Source organism: Natator depressus, chromosome 16 (genome assembly GCF_965152275.1).
Source record: "Natator depressus isolate rNatDep1 chromosome 16, rNatDep2.hap1, whole genome shotgun sequence".
Taxonomy (NCBI): Eukaryota; Metazoa; Chordata; order Testudines; family Cheloniidae; genus Natator; species Natator depressus.
Genome location: NC_134249.1, coordinates 26437151 through 26463164, shown reverse-complemented (window position 1 = coordinate 26463164; position 26014 = coordinate 26437151). Strand labels below are relative to the sequence as shown.

At 40.9% G+C, this 26014-nt stretch overlaps 1 protein-coding gene across 3 annotated transcripts in view; it reads right to left on the bottom strand.

Moving 5' to 3' along the window:
* RALGPS1 (Ral GEF with PH domain and SH3 binding motif 1) overlaps positions 1-26014 on the bottom strand; it is a 394814-nt gene that overhangs the window by 103358 nt on the left and 265442 nt on the right. For all 3 annotated transcript variants that reach the window (XM_074973513.1, XM_074973514.1, XM_074973515.1), the window contains one exon: positions 4971-5108. In XM_074973513.1, coding sequence (XP_074829614.1) covers positions 4971-5108 — 138 coding nt within the window. The remainder of the gene's footprint in view (positions 1-4970; positions 5109-26014) is intronic.

The following is a 26014-nucleotide window of genomic DNA, read 5'->3' as shown; positions in this document are numbered from 1 at the left end:
GGGTTTGTTTAGTCTGGAGAAGAGAAGACTGAGGAGGCACATGATAATAGTCTTCAAGTACGGGAAAGGTCGTTGTAAAGAGGAGGGTGATAAATTGTTCTCCTTACCACTGAAGACAGGACAAGTAGTAGCGGGCTTAAACTGTATCACGGGAAAGTTAGGTTAGACATTAGGAAAAACTTCCTAATTCTAAGCGTAGTCAAGCACTGAAACAGATTACCTAGGGTGGATGTGGAATCTCCATCATTGGAGGTTTAAGAACAGGTTACAGAAACACCTGTGGGAGATGGTCTAGATAATTCTGCCTCTGCGCAGAGGACTGGACAGGATAATTTATCGAGGTCCCTTCCAATCCTACATTTCTATGATGACTGAATGAGGCACCAATTCCGGCAGAAGGCGATGGAAATACCATCAATGGAAGAATCTCTTCCATTTCTGCAAGTAGTACTGGTTGACTTCTTTCTACTTTTTGGTAACACTTGTTGCACTTCTGCAGAGCAGGAGGATTCTAACCAATGAACCACCAAGGTACCATCTCCTGAGGTGGTGAAGCCCTAGGTTGGGGTGACGCAGGCAACCTGTGGCCTATAACATGAGATGAGCGGTGGTCGGAAGCTTGACTGGTGGTTGGACACAGATGAAGCAGGGAAGGGAACCAAGCTTGTTTCAGCCATGTCATCTCTATAAGGACAACTCTGGCCTTGTCTGTCTGATTTTGTTCACCACCCTTCATATCAGCAGTGGAGAGGTAAATGCATAGAGCAGACGCTTCTTCCAAGATAGAAGAAAAGTGTGGAGGCTCAGACTCCTCTTGAGCAGAGAAGAGGACACTTTTTGTTCCTGGAGATGGCAAAGAGAGAAACCTCCGGCACTCCCCATCTTTGGAATATGCTGTGGAGAACTTGAGAGTTTGGAGTCCTGGGAAAAGTGTCTTCTGAAAACATCTGCTGTGGTGTTCTGAATACCTGGGAGGTAGACCAATGAAATTTGGATCTGATGAGCTACGTACCAGTTCTATAGTTTCATGGTTTCAGTGCACAGAGAGGGGAATCTTGCTCCTCCCTGCTTGCTGATACAGAACATGCTGGATATATTGTTCGTCATGACCCTGATTGATTTGCCTCTGAGGAGGGGTAGGAAATGAAGGCAGCCCTGAGTTCCAGTACACTGATGTGGAGATTGGTTTCCTGAGTTGTTCATATGCCCTGAGTTGTGAAAGCATTGAGGTGAGCTTCCACAGCCCCAACACTGATGCATCTGTTAAAGTTATTGATGGGGCTGGACAACAGAAAGGAATGCCTGCACCAATGCTGAGTTGATTTTTCCACCAGCCTAAAGAATTCCTCACTTGTAGAAGAACCATCACCTGCCTGTTCAAGGTGTGTCTGGCTGGAGAATAGGTCATTCTGAGCCAACCCTGGAAGTGGTAGAGACGTAGTTTTGTGTGATTGGTCAAAAAGGCGCAAGATGCCCTGATGCCCTGTTATCCCAGGAGCGAAGAAAATTCCTTATTGTGGTCTGAAGGTTTCCCTGAATTACGTATACCAGACTTGACAAAGTTACAAATCTGTCTAAGGGAAGGTAAGCCCTGGCTGTCAACAACTCTGAAGGCACCCCTATAAACTGTATCTTCTGTTCAGGGGTTAACAAAGATTATTTTTCATTCAGCTGAAGACCCAACTCCTGGAACAGAGCAAGGGCTGTCTGGGTGGAACATAGCACTGCTTTGTAGGAAAAACCCTTGAGTAGCCAGTTGCTGAGGTACCGGAAGACTAGGATCACTTCTTGTCGCAGGTAAGCAGCCACTACTTCCTGGATCTTTGAGAATACCCTTGGGGCAGAAGGACTAAAGGGAAGAACTTGGTATTGGAAATGATCCTGGCCTATAGTGAACTGTAGGTATTTCCTGTGCGATGGGTGTATCATCATATGGAAATAGGTATCTTGTAGGTCAAGGGCTAAAAACTAATCCACTTCCCCCAGTGAAGGAATTATAGCTGCCAGAGTCACCTTCCTGAACTTTTAAGACTTTATGAACTTGTTTAGAAGTCTTAGATACAAACTGGTCTCCATCCTTTGTTCTTCTTTTGCACAAGGAAATACTTCGGGTAAAACCCTTTGCCTTTGTGAGGCAGCAAGACAGGCTCTATTGCTCCTAATTAAAGGAGACAGTTCACATCCTGTCTCAATAAAAGCTTGTGAAGGCATCCCTTAAGAAACATGGGGTGTGGGGGAAGTTGGGATGTAAAATGAATGGTATAGCCCAATGTTATAACCTCTATGACTCACTCTGTAGTGATCTGCTTCCAAGTACAAGGAAATGGGAAAGGCCATCTCCAGAGTGGGGGAGGTGGGCAAATATATGCAGCTGTGAAACTAGACGTGCAGGAGGATTTGAATGCTCGACTGACTCATCAAAATCATTGCTTTGAAAATACTGGGTGGTCGTGGAAGGCAGTTGAGCTGCCCTCTTTCTCTGGAATTTATGTCTTTCCATGGTAGGTTCGGTAGATCTATAGAATCCAGAGAATCTTTGGACATCTGTGACATACTAAACCCTCTCTTCTTTGTAGGTGTATGAATGCCCAGGCATCATAAAGTAGACCTAGAGTCCTTCAGTGTGTGTAAGGTCTCCAAGGAAAGCTTACGGCCACTGAAGGTAAGGTCCTCAACAGTGTTCCTAATTTCTCTTGGAAAATCCGAGAGTTAGCCATGATGCTGTGCATAACTACTGCCATGGAGATGGACCTGGCAGCAATGTCAGCAGCATCCAAGGATGCTTGAAGAGTGGTTTTGGCCAATAACTGGTCCTCTGAAATGATGGATTGGATTTCTCCCTATGTTCCTGTGGCAGATGTTCAATAAAAGCTGTAATATATTATAGTTTGTAAAATTATATTTGCCCATGATTGCCCGATAGTTTGTGATCCTGAACTATAGGGCTGCCAATGAATAGGATTTCCATCCAAAAAAGTCCAGTCTCTTTTGGTCTTCGTCATATTTGGAGAAGTGTTGCTTATCCCACTCATTTATCCCATTCACTACCAGGGAGATAGGTGGAAGGTGGAAGAACCCTCAGAATCTTTTGGTGGCGGAAACATAATATTTTTTATCTGCCCATTTTCACTTTTGCGAAACAGTAGCAGGTATTTGTCACATAGTCTTAGCTGGATCCTGTAGTGCCTCATTAATGAGTAACACCACATTGGAGAGTGTTGCTGACAGCAGGATATCCAACAGTTTGTGCTTCATGTCCTTGACCTCTGAGTGGAATTTGAAGAGTGTCAGCTGCTCTCTTTATGAGATCTTGAAATTTCAAAAAATTGTTGGCCATGGAAGGTGGCAGAGGCATAACCCCCTCGTCTGGAGACGGGGATGAAACAGATATTTGAGGGGTGGCTTCTTTATCCAATCTGACCTCCTGCTCTTTAAATGTCGTCTCCTGGGGGCGGGGGGGGGGCTGTTTGAGGAGGAGAGGAGTATATGACCCTAGGCTCCTTATGAGATGGTACTAGAGGTCTGGCAAATTGCTGCCAATAAGCAGCCAAGGGCCCAGTATGGCTGTTGGGGGTGGCATAGAGGAGTAGGGGGTGGAATGCAGGGTTGGTTTCCCCCACCCTTGCTGATGAGCACAATCTTCCCTGTGACTGCTAAAGAATGGGTTCCTGAAAGGATATGTCAGAGAACCCTGAACAAAAATAGAAGAGACTGACTGGAAGTCTTCTTCATCCTCCTAAATATTGTTTACCAGAGAAGCACCCACAGAGAAGGGTGGAGAGTCCTGCAGTACCAGAGGTGGTCTGGAGAGTCGCTTGATTCTATGAGGAGCAGGGACTCTAGTTCATCCAGGCAAGAAATGGTCCAGTGAAACATCCTACCTTCCCTCATCTGAACAATAATAAAGCAAAAACAGAACAAAAAGAATTAAAATAAAATAAAAATAAATAAAAATAAACCAGAATGTTAGTCTAGTAAAATCCAAATGCAAGAGCCCTGGTTCACTAAATACTTAAGTTTTAGCCTGCATATGAAACACACTGTTCTAACAAAGCTTGCACACTAGTTCCATTAACAGAGAACACATGATTCAACTGCCTAATTTGGTATTAAAAGTGAAGTTTTATACAGAAGCAGAAGTTAAGCAGTGCATCACTCTATTGACTTACATTAGCCTTGTGTCCCTCTTCATATGAGGCAGTGTAGCGGGGTGGTCGCCCCGCTCCAGCCCTGAAGGGGTTAAAAGCAGCCCTGGAGAGGGCTGCAGCAAGGAAAGGGGTTAAGAACAGCTGGGGGAAGCTGACTGTGTAGCTGACCACATGTGTGGCTGGCTTAATCAGGGCCCAGATGGCCCTTACAAGAGGACTGTGGGCCAGGAGCTGGAAGAGTCTCACTCTAGCCCTGGAGTGGGAAGGGCTAGCGGCCTGGGAGCAAGGTATCTGAGGTGGAGCAGGGCTGGGGAAGGCCAGAGGGAGCAGGGGAGCTCCAGCCTGGTAAAACCCCAGACTGCAAGCCTGGTGAAGGCCTACAAAGGTACTGGGGCTGCAGATGGGTAGCCCAGAGATAGGACCTGCTGCCTTTGCCTAACCCCTTGCCAATGATGAGTGGCCATTACACTGTAGTCTGCCCCAGTGAGCGGGAGCTAGATGATGACTGGCAGTAGCCACTGAGGCAAGGTGGGTTTAGAGGGTTGGGGTTCCCCTGGGAGGGGAGACCCAGAGAGTGGAGACTGCTGGGGTAGAACCCCAGGGTAAAGGGCACCGGCATCTGGGAGGGACATGGGGGCCAGCGGCAGGCGAGACACCAGCCTGCAGAGGGCGCTCCAGAGGCTGGAGAGCTAATGCCCAGGACAACCAGCAGGAAGCGCCGCACCAGTGAGTCTTTGCATCGCCACAGGCAGACATCTCCTAATGATTATATTATATTAATATGAGTGACGACTTTAGAACAACAAGACAAAAATTACCAACCATAGCTACAGGAGACTTGCAAATCAGCTATTATTCGGAGGATATTGTTCATTTGATTGGATCTTTGTTCATTCTCCATGATGCTGCCAGATGAAGGATATGCAGAATCGATGTAGATTAAATCCAAGAGATATATTCCTGAAATTAAAGATTAATCAAGTGTTTTATAAAGAAATAGTCAAGTACGTACTAACAAACAGAACACCCAGGAAGCACCAGCAACCCATCTGTGCCTTTCCCATTGAACAAACGGGGAGATTATTAACAGCAAAGAGCTTGAGTTTTGCGTAATCAAAAATGTAAAATTTGGACTTCAATCTGTGGCACTGCTTACAAGAAAATAGAAAACTGTGGACAATGTACACTTAAAAGGAAGCGTAAGGGGGGACTGGGAGTGGCTGGCTCATTACAAAAGCAGCTTTGCCTCTCCTGGAATTGACATCTCCTCATCAATTACTGGGAGTGGACTACATCCACCCTGATGGAATTGGCCCTGTCAGCACTGGTTCTCCACTTGTGAGGTAACTCCCTTCTCTTCATTTGTCAGTATAATAATGCCTGCATCTGTAATTTTCACTCCATGCATCTGAAGTGATTTTTTACCCACAAAAGCTTATGCCCAAATAAATGTTAGTCTTTAAGGTGCCACCGGACTCCTTGTTGACTTACAAGGAAGAATGTTTCTTATACAGAAGAGGCAAAACTTCAGTGTATACACTTCATTAAAATGTTGTGTTCACCCTGGAAAATACTATGGAATTAAAGTGGGAGGAGAAGAGAGGAAATATCTCCATGCATTTGACAAGTTACTAAGGACCTGATACTGCATGATCCCGAAGAATGAAAATCCTGGACTTCAACAAAAGCTGAGGAAGCTCAGCACTGCACAGTACTGCTCTTCAGATTTGCCCCGTTTGATTAATTTTGTACATTATCGCAAGTCTTTGGTTGGGCCTGAGGGGTTGCAGTCTTGACCATCTTGGCTAATATCCACTGATGGACCTATCCTCTATGAACTTCTCTTGTTCTTTTTGAATGAAGAGCTATGCAGTGAGATAGCAAAAGGCTTCTCCGCAGCATTAACCCTCAGTAACATCATCTGTTCCCTAATTTCTATTAATCAGTACACATGCTCTTCTAGTGCACAAGCCCATAGAATATTGGTATACACGGGGCCAGAGGGGTAGCGGCAGGGAGTTTGTCGGGAATGGCACCTGTGTCCATTCCCCAAGGTGGGAAAGGAACGTTCTGGATGCCTGGGACAGCACAGGCAGTACAGAGAGCGAAACAATCTGTGTAGTTTGGTTTTCCCCAAACCAAATTCTACGTTTAAAGCCATTCCTCCTTCGGCGAAAGCTGTGACATGGTTTGCCTGGTAAGGCCTGATCAGAATCCTCTTCATTCTGAAAATGAATTAACACTGGCCATCCCTGCAATCCTCAATCAAATAGTCCACTGATCACCTGAAACCATCACATCTGTTTTTTGCTCATGACTAAGGCATCCTTACTTCCTCTTCAACTATTTTTTTGCATAATTTTCCAGACTAAAGTTACATCACCTTTTTTTTTAAATCCAGTACCTCCATGTCACCTTAATTTTGCCCTTTTGTTGGGATGCACTAGGACATAATCTTTAATTACATGACGAAATACTATTTTCCCCACAGACCCTCTGCCTGAGTGAGGCTTGTCACACAGGTTGGAAGCACAAGGGGGAGAATTAAAGTTGCACAGACACCTGCAATAGTGGCATTTCCTAACTTTCAAGTTCATGACTTTACAACCTATACAACTTTGAACACATTTTTGTATGTAATTTACACATACAGCATAAAACCCAGCACGATTAACAACGGGTAGAAACAGACACAAACCAGTGCCTATAGAACTACTAATAGTGGAACTATTGACATCAAAAAGTCAATAATATTTTCACTTCCAGCGATAAAACAAAGCACTCTTATCTGCAGATCAGAGCCTATGGGACGCTGTACATTTAAAGGTAGAAACCAGTTTATATAATATTTGCTTAATGCAAAACAGACTTGTAGCAAGTCATGCTGAGGCTGTGTTTTTTTGTGATTCAACAAGCAAAACCACAGTTTTATGGGGGAAGGGATTAGGCAGGTCTGGATTAATATTTTAAAAACATGCCTGTCATTTTATTAAATATGTTTGTTTATTATGGTAGCATCCAGAGGCAACAATCAGTACAAATACTGGGACAGGGAATGTATCTACCTCTAAGGGATTGCAAGCTAAAGACAAACAATATATGACCGGTGGAGGAAAAGATGTATACAACTTTTGTATACATTCTCTATTTGTGTCTGTCTTATATTGATATAAATACGTAAGTACTGACTTTACTCAGCTGCCCCTCAGTCACTGTGGCTGAAGTGGGACTTGTGCAGGCATTTGAAAGGAAGGGTGGTGCCTTATAGATCAGTTCACGGAGGGCATTCCATTTGTAGGGGGTCATCATTGAAGAAAGTGCAGAGGCATAGGTGAAATTTCCATTCTTGATCCAAGGAAGGATCACTAAATGGATGATAGCTGGTATTTATTCAGTTGTTCCATCATAGAGCGTTAGTACAACTGACATCTTTTTCTGTATTGTAGGATTGAATCAAAGTGAATCTGACAGTGGTAGAAAAAAAACTGAGGAGAGATGGCCAATTGTAGGGGACTCAAATGTTTTTTCACTGAATGGGAGGCAAATGTATTGGATAATTAAGAATACAAGGATTGGCCTTTCTCAGAAAGTTTTAAGAGACTTAGCTATCTAGTAAAGCTTTGGAAGAGGCTAAACTCAGTTAAATGTTACCTGGAGGAGTTTAGATGGGAGGGAAAGTTAGAGGTGTGGCTTGCACCTTTGTCATGTTGCTCTTCTCTGTAACAATTGAATAAAAAACACCTGAAACACCAAACTGTCAAGGCTATTGTGAAACCAGTTTGCTGCAGGGTGAAAAACAGTGCTAAATGTTTATATGGTTGGATGAGGGAGCATAACCATGATTATTTCTGCAGCACTGATGGTAGGTTTTTAAAACAGTGAGCTATGAGTGCTCAAGTCCTCTAGACAAACCGGGCGAACTTGTCATTCTCACAGAGTAAAATGATTTTCCAGCCAATTGGATGCTTTGTAACTACTGATCTCACCATAAAACCAACAGGAGATTTTCTCTGTGAGCCTTGAACAATCCAGATGCCAGAGTGCTCAGCTGAAAGGTCTTTGATTTCATTATAGCATTTCTGAACACAAACACTGGAAGGTCATACTGATAAGGTTGGAGTTGTCACAACCCAGGTTTTCTGATGATAGTAGAGAAACTCAAAAAAAAATGCCACATTCACTTATTCCATCAAATATTAATTGTATATTTTAAACATTTTTTTCAAGCAGACAGTATGCACTATGTGCTACTAGATCTAAACTCCTGATTCAACAATAATTACTATGGCCGAATATTCTTCACTTCTTATGGAGCAGTAACAGTCCTCAGATACTTTTTCTCAAACGTACAGAGCATACATTCAAGTTCTTCAAACCTGTAAATCCACTAATATCTTGGAAGAAATACTGAAAAATAATGAAGGATAGGATACCGCATATAGCATCAAAACCAAGAAGGGGACACATGAACAAAGGCTGACTGAATATTGTAATACTCAATACTACAACATAATATTATAGTATGGTTCAAGTCACATAAGATTAATTTCTCATGCTAATTTTCACTGCAGTAAACCAGAAACATATGAAGCTCATGATCACAATTTCATTGCTACTACTGTTCATGTTTAGGCCATGTACATTTAAGTTTTTGGTCCTGTTCTTGTTCCAGGCAGAAACCTGCACACTGTTCTGTTAAATTGAAGAACTGACTTAGAAAGAGGAGGTTGTAAAACAATATTTGTGGAAGGGAACCTCAGCCCAATGAGTCTTTTATCTCATTTTCATTTGAAGTAGGTCACTTTGGCAACCACCCAGTTAGATTAACAATAGTTTCCCCATTAGCTGTGAGTAGGTCATGCAGCAAAGCTCCCCCGCCTGCATTTGATCACATTAGCATGCTTCAGGATGAGCTCATAAAGGGCATTCAGGAATCCAGAGCTGACAGAAATTTATTGCCTGGGTGTTTTTCAGGCTCACAGCAGGTAAACAAAGAGGGGACTACTGTTAACTGCTCCATGTGGAGAAATAACTCATTGACCTCAGATTTCTGATCAGAGTGGGGCTGGGTTAGATTAATCCCCCCCCCCCTTATTAAAACTGTCTTGAAGGTAGAGCAACAATGTAAGGTGTAATTTGTATATGGGGAGTCCAAGCATTTCAGGCCCTTACAGGATTACTGACAAGTTTATTCCTTTTTCTCACCAGTGGAGTTCAGTAGCCTGTGTAACGTATTTTAGTACTGTGCAACATGATAGTTACCAAAGAAACACACATGGTTTGGATTTATGGTAAACTTAAAGTCACATTGCCAAATCAAGCCCAAAATATAACCAGGAAAACTCTTTCTGCTCACTTACTAGCCATTCCTGAAAACCCAGCTAATCTTACTGAGGCAATGACAAGAGGTTGTTTAGAAGCACTGAAACTACTGCTCCGCAAAGCAATATTTTTGCACACACTGTACACACTGGCAAAGATGTCAGAGCTGGAAACAGCTGTGTACCTCTCTTGCCTCCCCATTTTCTTCTGTGTACCTGTGAGGCACTTCATTATACCCTGGCACTCCCAAGAAAAGAACAGGCCTTGTGAATTATGCTTTATTTTAAAGTTCTTTTCTTCACAGGACAAGGGCTTTTAATTTAAAGTATGAAAATTGGTATATTTATACAGCAAAGATTCCAAACATTTAATGTTGAAGTAAACACGATTTGAGGTCAGGCCACTGAATGGCAATATGTGAAATGAGTTGGAGGATCTCAGTTCAGTTCATACTGGATAAATATCCAAATCAAAAAATCAGTATCAGAGGGTATGTCTACACTGCCCAGGTTACAGCGCTGCCGTGGCGATAAACCCCCACCCCAAACAAGCAGTGGTAGCTTTATCGCTGGGAGCCGCCTAAAGCGCTGTCTATACTGGCGCTTTTCAGCGCTAAAACTGTTGTCACTCAGGAGGTGTTTTTTCACACCCCTGAACGACAAAAGTTTTAGCACTGAAAGTGGCAGTGTAGACACAGATGCAGCTGGCACCAAATAACATTATCAGTGGAGAGACTAAGGAATGACTAAACAAACACTCATCTCTAAAGGCAGTCCATTTATTGTAGAGATGACAACACATTGGGAATCTATTTAATTGTGCTAGTGTTACATATGTCTGTAGCTTCACTTGCTAATGTGTATTTGGCATAGACAAATTCCGTACAAACTGAGGCAAGAACCTTAAAAGAAACCAGACTGAATCAATCAGGACTAGATATTAAAAACTCTTCAGAGTGACTCTTTTATCCATGTTTTGGAATAAGGGTCCTAATTCTCATTTACACTAACTTCCCTTTCTACCATTCTGGCAGTTAAAGGAATCTGGATGTGTGTGTGTAAATGTAAATTAGTATACATGAGAATCAGGCCTGAGAGGAGTTGGACTTGCAGTGTTTTACATAGTGTACCTTAGCCAACACTGCCATTGCCTTCAAAGTTCATCCATCTTCGTTCCCAATGGAAAGTAAGCAGAATGTGTCAACTATAAATACAACTTCACTGTAGCACTGGTGGTTTCTGCAGTTTTTGAATATGGGAGTCTGGAGGAGGAGTCACTTTCAATTAAGCAGAAAGTAATAACAGTGGAATGTCCTGCTATACAAAATATCATAAGATTTCTATGCAGCGTTGTAGCTGTGTCAGTCACAGGATATTAGAGAGACAAGGTAGGTGAGGTAATATCTTTTATTGGACCAACTTTTCTTGGAGGGAGGGAGAGAGAGAGAGAGAGAGACAAACTTTCGAGCTGGCACAGAGCTCTTCCTCGGTCTGTGTAATACTTGAAGAATTAAGAATAAGAGTTCTAACAGTTTCCAAAAGATGTCTACTAAGTAAGGAACATGCAGTCAATTCCATATGTTAGACTAAGCTACGGTATACAGTAAAGGCTGTACTTAGTCACAGCACAATGTGCCTCACTATTGAGATGAAAACTAAGAAGGCAGAACCTTGAGTATATGAAACCACAGAACAGTAGTTTGGTCAAAATGACTACCATGATAAATGTACCCAGGTTCCTTTAATTTTAAAGTTTCAAGTGATAAGCTTCCCAACATAAACCACAAATTCAACAAAGAGTATAAGGTATTGCTGAGGCTCATGCTACTGCTAGGAAACATTCCTAGGGTTTTGTAATACTTCTGTTGATCTTTGTGCAATGGATCCACATGAGCAAGAAAGAGAAATACCTGAATTTAAAATGATTTTAAGAAGGTGTAAATACTGTATTTTACTTGAAAAAGTTATCTGATAATTACAAGACAGATTTGGATTCTACATATGAATGACTGTATAAAAGGCAGACAGGATACAATCTACATTTTAAAAACCATAACTAACAATAATTACAAGGCGCACACACAATTCATCCCAAGATGCTTCTCTAACTTAAAATTATGCACTGTACAGATATGCAGAGTCCTTCCACCTGACACTGGAATGCCATCACCTCTGTTTAAATACACACAGTAACACTATGTGACAATTCAGGACTGGCAGTGAATTTCTGATCCAACTGAAGTTACCCTGTATCTGCAACTGGCAATCCTTTATTTTAACTAGCACTTAAAGTTCACCTATTGGCATGAGCAGTTGTCATTTTACTATATATCCAAAAATTAATATACTGAAGTATTATAGCTTTCAGAACCTACAGTATTCTTATTAACTATTTTTACTCAGTGCTGTATCAGACATGAAATGAAAACAGTACCGGACCCAGAGTTTGTAATCTGAAAAACTAAAAGATGGGATATGTCAAGAATCCCGAAGAATGAATATTCCGCAAAGATAATCCTTTTATTTTTTAATTTAGTGCTGACTCAGAGGAGAGTGCCATTTGCTACATCACTGAAATGACTTTTTGAAACATCTACGTCTTCCAAGTTGTCTAACCAACTGTATTTTTAGCTTTGAAACAAACCAAGATTGCAGCCCCAGTTACTGTTACAATTGGACACTTCTCTGTCAGAATCATGAACTAAAGCTTTAGCATGGTACTATGCTACTGGAGGCATCTTCTTGGATGTCCTATAAAACCTAAGTCCTTACCCTTGCTAAGTGTGATATCCTGGCTTCGCGAGTGTTGTCTCTATGGTTTATGTTGGAGAAGTTCTCTCTTTGCTACCCCTGTGAAAAGCTACGTGGTAGTAGTCTGACCACGTTCCATGGCAGAGGCGGCTGAATTTCAGGGCTAGAGGAGTGATTGCTGCACCCTGAAGTGCTTTGGGATCCTCTTGCTTGAAAGGAGCTACATAATGTTTTAATATGGTATCTAACTGCTACTAATAACATTAATTGTAGAGATTTATCTCATTACTCCATTACCAGCTTCCCCTTTAAACAGCACTGTTAGACGAGAAAGTGATTTTTTTAAAGCTTGTTGAAGACCAATAAAACAAAAGATGTAGCACATGAAATCTAAATTGATTGATAGCATAAAAGTCACTAGAAACATAATAGTCCACTGACAATGGACAAGCAGCATTAATCTCTCTAACATAACATGTTCATTTATCTTTATTAACACAGCTGTTCATTTCTCATGCTGTAAACAAGGGAATTATTCTGTGGTCAGGCGCTTCTGTAAAATATTTGATTACAAAACTGGAATTGGATGGAAACCACACAGAGAAGCTCAGAAGTTCATAATCTTGAATTAAATGAGCCAAATACCTCCTTGATGTAACTTCACTGACTACAACCGAGTTACACCAGAAATGAATTCAGCTCACTGAGTCCAATAAAATAATCATGGTGTTGAAGAATGATCTTCCTACACAACAATACACGTCACTTGATGTAACTCTTTATAATTACCCAATACATACACATTGAAAGGTTAGATTGTTGGGGGATGAGTAGAGCATTAGTGTCTTTTATACAGCTGTCCCACATCAGATACACAAGTGTAGCAGATCGCAGACTCACCGCTGCAGCACCTCCTGCTGGTCGTCCGAGAATTAGCTCAATTCTAGCACTCAGAGCGCCTCCTACTGGCCAGTGTCTTCCCTGTCTCAGGCCCCAAGTTCCTTCTGGACCCCGGTGCCCCTTTCCTTGGGGTGCTGCCCCACAGCAGTGCCTCCAGAGTCTGGGTCTCCCCTCCCAGGGGAACCCCCTCCCCCTATGCCCACCTGGCCTTAGTGGCTACTGCCAGTCGTCATCTAGCCCCCTTTCCCTGAGGCAAACTGCAGTCTGTAATGGCCACTCATCACTGGCAAGGGGGTTGGACCAGCTGCCTCTGCATACCTCCAGGCTGCACCTCTGCGGCCCCAGTACCTCTTTAGGCCTTTAACAAGGCCTCAGCCTGGGGAGTTGCCAGGCTGGAGCTCCCCAGCACTGCTCTGCCCAAGATACAGCTAGGTCCTTCCCACTTCAGTGCTGGAGTGAGAGTGACCCAACTCCTCCCTTAGCCCTTATATCAGGGACAGCTGTGGCCTGATTGGGTGTGGCCACACCCGTGGCCGCTTCCCTATCAGCCTACCTTTTCCCCCAGGAGCAGGATAACTGCCCCACTACAACAAGCTACAAGAAATAATACTTATAGCACGTTATTTACATTTTCTTACCAAGATAAACATGGCTACAGATCTTTTAGCAGCCAAAGAATATTTTATCCATTTGGAGTTTAGGCGTTCTGAAAATTCTTACAGCAGCTCTCTGTGTATATTCTGACCTTCTTGTTGCTACTGATGTGCATTCACACACTCAAGTTACTAGTCTCTAATGTTCCTTCAAAAGCAATTTAACTTTAAAACCCATACATGTTAATGTTCTAACATTATATTAGCTATGAGATATAATGATGAAACTATGTAGTAAAAAGTTCCAACTGAGGAAGTTGTACATCAGCAGAATCCATGGAAAGAATAACACATGGTATTTCTAATGTCTGAGACCCCGAGGCAACCTTACAAATAACACCTTTTTAAAACATTATCTTTTGCTGCAGTCACAAATTTGCAATGATTCAGTAACGATATCAAACTCGGAACTCTATTCTACATTAAGAAAGCATGATATGATCTGTATAATTCCCAGTCTAAGTGAATGCAAAAATGGTTAGAACCTCACAAAATACATAAATAGTAACAAAAATTTCAATTAATAGATGGCAATATCATCCCCAAAAGTCTCCAAAATAAAACCTTTCCTCATAGAGCTAAACTAATTTTTTTGTTCGGGCACATATAAATGGTTGGGGATGGAAAACAAAGGAGAGAAAGAGACAGGACTTGCACTAAACATCTGAATCTAAAAGTTAGAGCGATTGGGTTAAGAAGTACTTAGTAGATGCTGAGAAAATGCATAAGCGACTGTTGGGTTTGTCTGATTTTTGAGGACATTTTTCTTGACCAACGGAAAAACCAAGTTTATGAAGGTAAAGCAACCATACAGTCACCCCATACAATTTTTTAGAGAGACTCATGGGGCCTAATTCATATACACCAGTGCAAAATGGGATTAAAACACTAAGGTTCCAATTCTCTTTTATACTAAAGCCCATTTTACATCACTCTGGCAACATAAAGTGACTTTAAAGTGTATGTAAATTACATTTACTCCCACTTTAAGGCCCCTTTAGATGGCTAGAGCAATAGAAAGGTGCCTTAGTGTAATCTAGAATCAGGCCCTATCATTCTGATTTGGTAGTATTTTACACACAATTTTCACTGGTATAAATGACAACACAAGGTGCAGAGTCATGGAGAATCAGGGTCATGGAATCAGAAAATGGCCTGTCCTTTGCTTCACAGGAAAAGTAGCAGATTAATAAAGAGGAAACACTGTACCCACCCCCAACCTTCACTTCACTTGTGGCCAAATCCTATGCAGTTTTTTTAGCCATGTCAAAACTGCAGGTTTAAGAAGCTGGATAAGAGAAAAAATTAAAGTAAATACAAACAAACAAAGAATAAACTGCCATCACCTTTCATTTGTTGAACTGTTTCTTAAATACAACCTGAGTATCCAGCTAAAACCTAGAAAATCTGTTTGGCTTCCCACCAATTACCGTTTTTCGTTCAGATGATAAGAGACTCGTTAACAACCAAAATACACAGGCTTGACTAACAGCAGTGCCAGCACCTTTCTAATTATCTACAGCACTGTCTTGCATTTCAATTGTCAAACTGGCATGAAATCACCTTGAGAAATCTGTAAGCTAAAGTTCTGATCATGCAATGGGAACTGTGCAGCAACCCTCTGAACTTTCAAAGAGATGCACTAGAAGCTGTGTGATCCAAGAGGCAAGGTCTCCATAGATATTCAATGGAGCACCTTATTCATTATGCACCTCCTCTCATTTTGTTTTAAACCATGCAGCTAAGTTAGCACAGACCAGCCTTCTGCTCCCATTCAAATGAATGGCAAACCTCTCATCAACGTCAATGGAAGTGGATAGAGGACTTTATGAGTGCAGTGAGAAAAAGTCATACGAAATATACTGAGCTTGCACAGAGTGCAATATTCAAAATGGAATAGGTTGGAAATCATTATGCAGTCTTTACTATAGTGATCACTACTGCAACCACTACAATGTGTCAAAGGCATGGACCCATTTTGATTTTTCTAGAGCAGTCAAAGCATGGCTTCTGGTATGTGGAAGGTCATCTAAACAAAGGTTTTTATTTGCTGTTTTATGTGTTGTGTGCTTGAGTTAGTGCTCCTAGCACAACTTTATCTGTCACATGACAAAGAAAGGAAAATTGTTCTGGGCAGGAAAATAATTTGTGCAGCATAAAAAGTTGCCACATTTCCACATTAAACTTTCCATTTTCTTTTTTGAGAGCGTTTATGATTAAAGACATTTTTTCCATGTTTTCCTACCGTGCCATGGAAAGAGTATTCTAAGGTTTCAGAAATTAAGCTAGTTGGCTGATGTGGCTGCACTTGTGTGGTTTTATCATATCAAACTGTCTTGATTAATTTCAACCATTAACAGAAACGGCAGCCATGCTAGTCAAAAGTACTTTTTTTCAACAGAGGGAGAAACCATATATTGCATAGAGCACATATAGAGTGAACTCTCCTGCCTCATAGAGATATGGGGTAGGTTTGCAGTAATCACCAAGCATTGATATATAGTTCTATCATTCTGTTTAAGTACGTACAGTGAAAACAATTCCTCACTTGGGATAGCTTACACTAAAATAATCTGCTGGTAGTTGACCTAAGTATAACCCACAACTTTTAATAAAAATTGGTAATAATTCAATCTGGGAAAATGTAAATTCTTTCCTGAAGACTAAATGTCCTCATGTGCTCTTTAGTATACACCAAAGTCTCACTTCTGTCGTTTATAGCCATGAATTACATAATAGCACAAGTAGTAAGGGGAAGTGTGGTAATGGGAATTGAAGAAAAGCCATGTGGCTCACTGAAATTTGTTCCGCTATAGTTTTCCAGAAGGAGACAGACTGGCAAGCTTATTCTATTTTAGAAGGTGCTGAGAATTTGCAAGAGTTTTCTTGTGTTCACATGTCTGGTACACATGATTCTTCATTATTGTGCACTTTTACAACTTTTTCATTCTTCCAGTGCAATTCTGCACAGCCAAGATGGTGTTTGGAAGATCCCATCCAACACTTACACTTCTCACACTCCCCCTCTGAGACAGAAGAGTACTTAATAACATCTGCCCCCCACAACTCCTCCTCCCAAATCCAACTATGCCTGGCTCCTCTACACCACCCTAAAGCACTGCCATCTTGGGAAGAAAGAGGTTACATTATTCATAGATTCATAGCTTCCAGGGCCAGAAGGGATCATTGTGATAATCTAGTCTGACCTCCTGTATAACACAGGCCAGAGAACTTTCCAGAAACTATTCCTACAGCAGATCTGTTAGAAAAACATCTGTTAGAAAATCTTGATTTTAAAATGGTCAGTGATGGAAAATCCACCTCAACCCTTGGTAAATTGTTCCAACGGTTAATTATTCTCACTGTCAAAAATGTACAACTTATTTCCAGTCTGAATCTGTCCAGCTTCCCAAATGCGTTTTGTAAAGGCCTTCAGCTGCTTGGAGAGGAAAGGATATCATGTGCACCTGTTTAAAAAGGAAGAGGCTTAGACACAGGGCCAGTGAGAGGTAAGGAGGAACCCATTTCGAACGTAAAATGTCGGTAGTCCTCCAAGAAACCAAAAGGCTGGGGCTATCTATCTTTCTCTTAAAAACCTGCTCAAATATGCACATTTTGCATTAAGAGATAGGAAAGACCATGTTCCCCCCGCCCCTCCGCTTTTTGTAATGCTTTTCTGATAGACCTGATGATACCTCCCAGTGTTCCAGTTGGAAACCTGTGATGTGATTCCCTCACCAGAAGAGAAAGGATGCTCCTGTTTCCACAAGGAAGTAGTAAGGAGTAGGAGTGATGGCATAACCATCTAGAGCCTAGTTAGACCACTGGTACTACCTTTTTCATGCCTGTTCTGATAAGAGGAGTTTGGAGAGGTACTTAAAAATGGCAGTCTGATCTGTAACGTTCTTCAGTTGGCCCAAACCAGTCACTTAAACATTTGCTTCCCTGACTATAAATGTCCTCATTCCCTCTCTCCTGAACAGGGGCTATACCACATACACATCTATATCTGTTATCTATTGATATTAAAATGTGTGTGTATTTGGTGGGAGAAGATTAAAATTAATTTGGTGCTTTAACTCTTTCTGCTAACAAACTATTTGGGGGGAGTTACTGCTCTCTGAAAAGTACTTTCTAGTCATCATTCTAAATTTGTTTTCATTTTCATCCACACCCTGCATTCCACATACTTGTGGAAACAGTTACTTGGGTTGAACCTGACATCATTAAAAGTTCTATATACTTTCTGTAAATTTCTTAACTGCCATGCTTTCTATAGAAAACAGAGTCCATTTCTGTAATCTGTTTCTGTGGCTCAAAGTTTTAGATTAAATGTCAATCTGTTCTCTATTTCTCTCAAGTACCCCAATGTCTTAATTCACATGGTGAACAAAAATTGCAAGCTGCAAGCTGAAGAGGGAGAAATTAGTCTTTTTGCACTGTCTGACTGGAATTTCTTTAAATTGTATTTTCCACAGTAGCTGTATAGCATATCCCTCATTATCTACATGCTTTGAAATGAGATAAAAATAAATAATCTCCATTTCATAATGTAGGTGGGCGAGTCACCATGATTTGCTTCAATTCCATTTGTTGTTCACTTCAACTTCATGGGTAGTCATTCTAAAAGATCATAGATGACAAATCTTCTAATATTTAGGCTAGGAATACCTGTGGTAACTTAGAAGTCATTCTGTGGCAGCTGCTGGTAAATTATGACATTTTTAAGGTGCATACTATATGTTTGATATTGTCCCTTCTGTTCTACTCTATACATTTAGTTTGGTATATGTTGTAGAAACTTACTCTAATGTATGACTCTGCAAGGTGTGGAGCACCTGCTGAGAAGTGCAAAGTGCCTTCACCTCTCAGTAGCTTCACATTCATTTACTCAACTCAAAACTAGCTTCAGATTTTATGAAGAATAACTCTATTTTAGATTTATGGGAGTGGAGTTTCTTTCCACTCCCTCAACTACTCGCGGTATTTCTAGTTTCTCTACTTTTGTGTTGTTTCAGCTTGTGTTTCTATTGCTGCCTGTGTGTCTATTCCACTGAACCTTCTGCAGCAAATCATGGTTATAGTAGGGACTATACTGAGAGTGGTCTAGTAACTGATCTGAAATTAATTGTGAAGAGTGACCAAAAGAAAATGCTCTTTTTCAGCTACCACATCCCATGCATGGCGCTGCCTACTTTAGGCTTATGTTTTTTTAAACGTGTGTTACACAGTCTGCATAATGGTCACTCCATGTTCTCTCTCTTTGGATTTTCCTGGTCACCATTCTTTATTGGAATGTTGAGATTACCACAGGTGTGCTAAAAAAGGTGGTGATTAAAAAAAAGAGAAGTCTCCAGATTTAGAAGACAATTCTTCACAGAGTTGCTATGATTTGCAGCAGCAGTTCTTTCTTGGTGGTGTTGCTGTTCCTCTGCAAAAGGCACAGATATTCACAACAAAAGCGTTTGTTCCATCCCACTTTAGTTCTAGCCTCCGTGTGAGCAGGGAAAATAAATAAGTAAATAAATATTTGCTCCCCTTGCATCTTCAGAGTCATATCTGTTTACTGAAAAAAAAACCCAATTACTACTTTCAGTCCTCCAGAGCTAATCAAGCTGCAAAGGGAGCCAGCCATACTCAGACATGCCATATCCATCATCAGACATATCAGAATTCTTATAATTAATGTTTACCTAAAACCAACAGGGTATTAGGCACTTTACCTACAAGAATAAAGACAAAACCCCTGATTGTCCCATATCAGAACTGCTTTGCACAATCTGAAGCTGTCTCAAAACTGATAGATCTAGCCACGGGAGGATTCCCCCAGTGCATGGGGTTCCCACGTTGGCTTCAATCCATTGCAAGTAACTTTTACACCACCCCTCCTTGACGCTGGCACAGTGACAGTGGCCAGTGAAAAGGGGTAGTGGCTGGGGAATTATAGGATCAATAATCCCTAGCTCCTGGAATAATTTTTTTCCTTAGATATCTAGGGGGGTGGTGGAATCTCCTTCCTTAGAGGTTTTTAAGGTCAGGCTTGACAAAGCCCTGGCTGGGATGATTTAGTTGGGGATTGGTCCTGCTTTGAGCGGGGGTTGGACTAGATGACCTCCTGAGGTCCTTTCTAACCCTGATATTCTATGAATAGCTCCTCAGGGCCATGGGCAGGCTGTGAAGATTAGAGCAGCCTTTGTGTTACTCTAATTTACATCACAGGCCGTAAAGTACCCACACAGTCAAGGAATGGTGTGTGCGTGTACATACACATGCACACACAGCACCTTTGCAAACCTGATCTGCACCACGTGCTTCCCAGTAGAGCTCAAGAAATAATTTTTTCGTTTGGTGGCTGAACCAAAAAAGTTAAGTTAGCTTTGAAACTAAACTGAATTTTTTTGTTTTTTCCTTGTTGACATGATGTCATTTGCATGGTTCAAGATGCATGGTTCAAAACAAAATGACAAAATGAAATGCTGATTTGAAATGACATTTCAAAACAAATTGTTTAGACTCTTTCTAAAAAAAATTTCCTTCATTTTTTATTCAGACAAAACCATTTGCCGAATTAGACCCAAATTCGCAAACAGTCTTGGTTGTCCTAAAACTGCATTTTTTGTTGAATTTACTAAACACATATAAAACTGCATCTATTTGATTGCATCTCTCTCATTCCTCACCATTATGTGTCATTTGTACTGTAAGGTCTTGGAGCAGGGACCATGTCTTCATATAACTTTGTACAGCTACCAGCACAAGACAGCATGTTGAGTCTATCGTAATACAAATATGAAATAATAATACTAAATGAGAATCAGTTTGCTTCTCAAACAGGAAACACAAAACGATTCCCCCAGTGAAAGACAGGCAGGTCCATGGATGCCAGTGGGCCAAAGAAAACATGCATGGACTTAGTTTTTCAAGTTGTAGCTCGTAAATGTGCTACTGTGCATAAAATACTGTGCTCCCCCGGAAGGTATGCAGTCACCAGGATGCTTTCCAAAGAGTGAGCTCATGGGCAGCTGCTTCCATACGCAAAACATTTTCCAGCCACACTGACATTTCTCTATTGTTTTTTAAACCAGTCTCCTAGCTGGGTAATTATAATTTAGTTTATAATACAATGGAAATAAAAATCTAGAGCAAGGAAGCAGCATAACCAAACATTCTTCAATTAAATGAATCAATGGGAGTTATAGCATGTATGGGGAGAGATTGTAACTTGCAAAAGGGGACTTAGGCTCTATTATTGCTAAATTTAATAGCAAAGATCTTAGTGAGAAGTGTGATGCTCATCAGGACATGAGCACAAGGCCACTTATTTGTGATCTTTGACTCTCTCCTAAGACACTCCCCTTATTGTCTTTATTGTATTTTATGCTCCTGGGGAAGAAAGAATTTAACAGTGGCATAGGCAATGTTCCCCTGTATAAGTATCATTGCCCTGGAGAGAGTAGGTGTGGGCAACACATTGTTATAAGGCCTGATCCAAAGTCTATTGAAGTCAATAGAAATACAACCACTGACTTCAACAGGATTTGGTTGAGGCCCACAGGTTTTACATAAGAATGGCCAGACTGGGTCAGACCAAAGTTCCATCTAGCCCAGTATCCTGTCTTCTGATAGTGGCCAATGCCAGGTGCCCTAGAGGAGTGAACAGAACGGGTAATCATCAAGTGATCTATGCCCTGTCAATCTCCACAAGCAGCTGTGGAGGATTTGCTCCTTACAAGGAATGGGACTCCAAGCTGAGATGGGGTAGCAGGATATTTCTGGTCCCACAGATGAAGCACATTTCCAAAGTGATGACACTAATGACGGATTTTCTCAAATTTTAAAGAAAAACACCTGTGTATATTATTTTAAATTATATTCTACATTACTAGCAGGGAGGAAGGATGTCTAGGGTACTAGCTCTGGACTTGGGAAAACCAGGCTTAATTCCCTTCTCTGCCACAGACTCCCTGTGTAACTTCGGGCACGTCACTTTGTGCCTCAGTTCCCCATCTGTACATTGGAGAGAACAGCACTTCTCTGCTATGTAGGGGTGTTGTGAAAATCAACACATTAAAGGTTGTGAAGCACTCAGACATTACGGCAGTGGGGACCATATACCTGAGGGAAAACTGTTAGAATAGCAGCCATTAAACCTTATGGGTCCGATTTTCAAATATCTTTCTGCTTTCAGGTTTGCAATCATTTGTGGGTATGGTAAAGGTTTCACACATCTGAAGCACCTAAACTGCTCCCACAAATTATTATTGCAAAACCGCAGGCAAATAGTCTAGGTCTGGTTAAAACCCAGCTGACAATTGGGATTAACTCCGGGTTCGGCCTCTTATCTTTTCTTTTCCTGGATGTAAAGATATGATGTGATATAATACAGTTAATATGTCCTGAATTGTGTGGTTGACGCACAGTGCCGTACACTCCTTTTGACTATAGCAACCTTGCCCTGCTAGGCCCCTCTGTAATTCAGTATTGCAAACAAACTAGGAAGGAGCTGCTGCAAGTTCTTTGTGTTAGTCAGGAGTTCATTTTGTCTTTGCTGCTCATGGATCTAATAGAGTTCAATAACATCAAAGAATTATCTGAGAGAAGAAGTACTCTAGACAAGCCTGACCAATATTGTGTGTTATTCTTATTTATCATTCTGATCAAGAAAGCACAGTAAATCGTACAGTTACCATAACAATCATAACCACAAAACAAATGTTATAAAAGGACAGTAAAATTTAAATGTTTGAATGAACAAAGTTAGCTCTACACACAGCCTCATTTACATATAATGCTGCTTTTATGGGACAGCAATATGTAACTTTTTACAGATATTCTCACTGCTTGAAGAGCCTGTATTCATGTATGCTGCAGTTTTACATGGATGTCACGCACAGTACATTTGATAGCACATAAAGTCGTGTCTGCTGGGGGGGTCTGGCAACCAGCACACTTAGCAGAAGGAAACCTACTAAAAGTAATATTTTACTCTCACCCCTCCCCCAAACAGGAGCAATCAAAATGTTTTGATAGGAAAACCAAAAGAGATAAAAAATATGTTTTCAACTTCTAGCAAACTATATTTAATAAAAACGTTTCCACATAAATATGTGAGGTTGTATCATACCAAATCAAATAGAAGACTCCAAGTGAATGCAACTTAACAATATACTATCAACTCCCAAATCACTGCAATCAGCAGCCTGCAAAACCGGAGACACCATTCTCGAGATTAGCGCACAGTCAGAAAACTGCCAACAGTTTTGTGGTTTTGCTGGTTTCATGAAATTTAGATGACATTTTCCGTGAACCAAGGGCTGGAGCACTTTTCTGAAGAGCTAAATGCATATCCTGGTTAGCCTTGGTAGGCCTTGGGACATTTTAATAACAAACTGACGGTGAACTTTGCCAAACCAACATGAACATGTGAATTGTAATACATAAATCCACGCTAGTGGCCAAGTGAATGGGATCACTCAGAGGAAAAGCAAACATGAAATTATGACCAGATTTCTTGCTTTCATCAAGTGCCATCCAACCAGAACACAGTGTATGTAAGAAGCAGCACCACAGACTGACAAGGATAAACTATTTCTTTGTTTTTTTTATAAAGGTAAATAAATAACAAAAATATTGTTATATACTTTCAAATGCTAACAATTAGTTTTTGTGACAGTTACTAATTTTTGTATTTGCAGTAAACTATTGTTTTCTAAATATCACATCATGCTTGTAGCTACAGTTAATGACCTTTATTTGAGTGTTTCTCTTTTCAGATCTCTTGTTCTAATCTGTCTGGGTCTGCTCCATGTGCTGCAGCATTAGAAATTCCAAACGTCTTAAAATCATCACTTCTAAAAATCATTTTTCTTGCCTATTTTAGCACCATCTCCCACTGCTCTATCACAACTTCAAGCTTCTTGTGAGTGCCTACCCAGCACTGCATAACCCTCTGTACTTATCTGCAAGTCTTGTACTGCACTGCTCCCAGCCCTTCCATTCTGCCAGCAACATCAGCCTTGTCCTCCCAATTATCCGCTGCTCACACTATTACTGCCAGGTCTCCTTTCACTCTACCCGAATTCCTGGGGTACCTTTCCCAAGCTCCTCCACAAAGCCCCTACCCTCTCTGCATTCAAGTCCCTCCTCCTAAAGCCCCACTTCTCCACTAAAACTCTGGAGAAAAAAGCTGACTTTTACTGACAATGTCTGAGGAGTAATTACACAGCTTACTTTAAAAAAATAAAATCAACATGTTAATTTAAACCTTATGTCATATGACGTGGCCAATCTGGATTATGTTTGCACCCTATTTATAAGTTTTGACCCCTCACCTTGCCCTCTGTCGTTGGATTATGAGCATATTGTGGACACTACCAGAAATAATAAATAAGTATCATCTTCATAGGTCCCAACAATGCTACAATTACAAAAAAGCCATGGGGACAGAACTAAACATTATAATTTTATATAAATAATTTAATAATTATAATAATTAATAAAATAAAAACCATACAAGTCTCTCCCACTCCAGCACCCCCCCTCACTAAACAAACACGATGAGGTTGCTTGGTCAGTATGCATGCCTGATTTTGTAGTGGTAGCCTATTTCTGGGATCCTCCCACAAACCCTCTGCTTTGTTTGTCTCCCACCCATTCTATTCTGTTCTATTCATTTCAGATTCTTGTACCACACTTGTTCACTGCTGTATCCTCATATCATTTCTCTACTTAAACTGTAAGTTCTATAGGACAGGGTCAGTATCTCATTTGTCTGTACACTACCACCATGATTTGGGTGCCACAATAATTAAAATAAATAATTTGCTAATTTTCTGTGAGGAGCAAATTTGGTCTTTTACCAGAACTCTTGTTCAGCCAAACAATAAGAACCTTATCCTCATAACAACGGCAAAGAAGAGTTACAATTTACTACAATAAGAACATAAGAACGGCCACACTGGCTCAGACCAAAGATCCATCTAGCCCAGTCTCCTGTCTTCCGACAGTGGCCAATGCCAGGTGCCCCAGAGGTAATCATCAAGTGACCCATCCTCTGTCGCCCATTCCCAGCTTCTGGCAAACATAGGCTAGGGACATCATCCCTCCCCATCCTGGCTAATAGCCATTGATGGACCTATCCTCCATGAATGTATCTAGTTCTTGTCTGAACCCTGTTATAGTCTTGACCTTCATAACATCCTCTGGCAAGGAGTTCCACAGGTTGACTTCCTTTTGTTTGTTTTACACCTGCTGCCTGTTAATTTCATTTGGTGACCCTCTACTTCTTGTGTTATGAGAAGAAGTAAATAACACTTCCTTATTTACTTTCTCCACACCAGTCATGATTTTATAGACCTCTTTCATATCACCCCTTAGTCATCTCTCTGCCAACCTGAAAAGTCCAAGTCTAATTAATAGCTCCTCATATGGCAGCCGTTCCATACCCCTAATAATTTTTGTTGCCCTTTTCTGAACCTTTTCAAATCCCAACATATCTATTTTGAGATGGAGTGACCACATCTGCATGCAGTATTCAAGATGTGGGCATACCATGGATTTATATAAAGGCAATATGATATGTTTTCTCTTATTATCTATCCCTTTCTTAATGATTCCCAACATTCTGTTGACTTTTTTGACTGCTGCTGCACATTGAGTGGATGTTTTCAGAGAATACAGTAACGATCCTTTGAATTCATGTCTTTTGTGTCTATCATCCATTTGTTTCTCTTCACTTATCTAGTGCTCTGGGTCTTGGGTATGGGTGGCATATCTGTCAGACTTCACACTAGAGCTCAAGGTTATTAAATATACTGTTTACACTTACAGTTTTATAAGCTGCCAGCTTTGTGTAACCACAACTATAACAAAAGAGGAGTTTAGCTTCATGTTGCATGAATTGCCAAGGGTTTTATGCTGTGTCTGCAGTTTGACTTGCCACTTGTCGCCCAGCTCCATAGTAATCATTTTTAAAAAGACCATAATGTTTAATTGTTATAGCTGTTTTCTTCCAGCTGTGTCTGATTGTGAACCCTCATAAGATTGTTACATTAACCAGTTCAATAAGAAAGGATTGGAGCAAGGACTATTAGCCTCTCACCTCTGTTAGGTATCTCTTTGTTCCAAATGTACTCCTTATTCCCACTCCTTTTGTAGCTACAACTGACATTTCTCTTACTTTATAAACTACTTATTGGATTAACAGGTTTAAGTTTACTTTAAGATATTGGTACCATTCAAA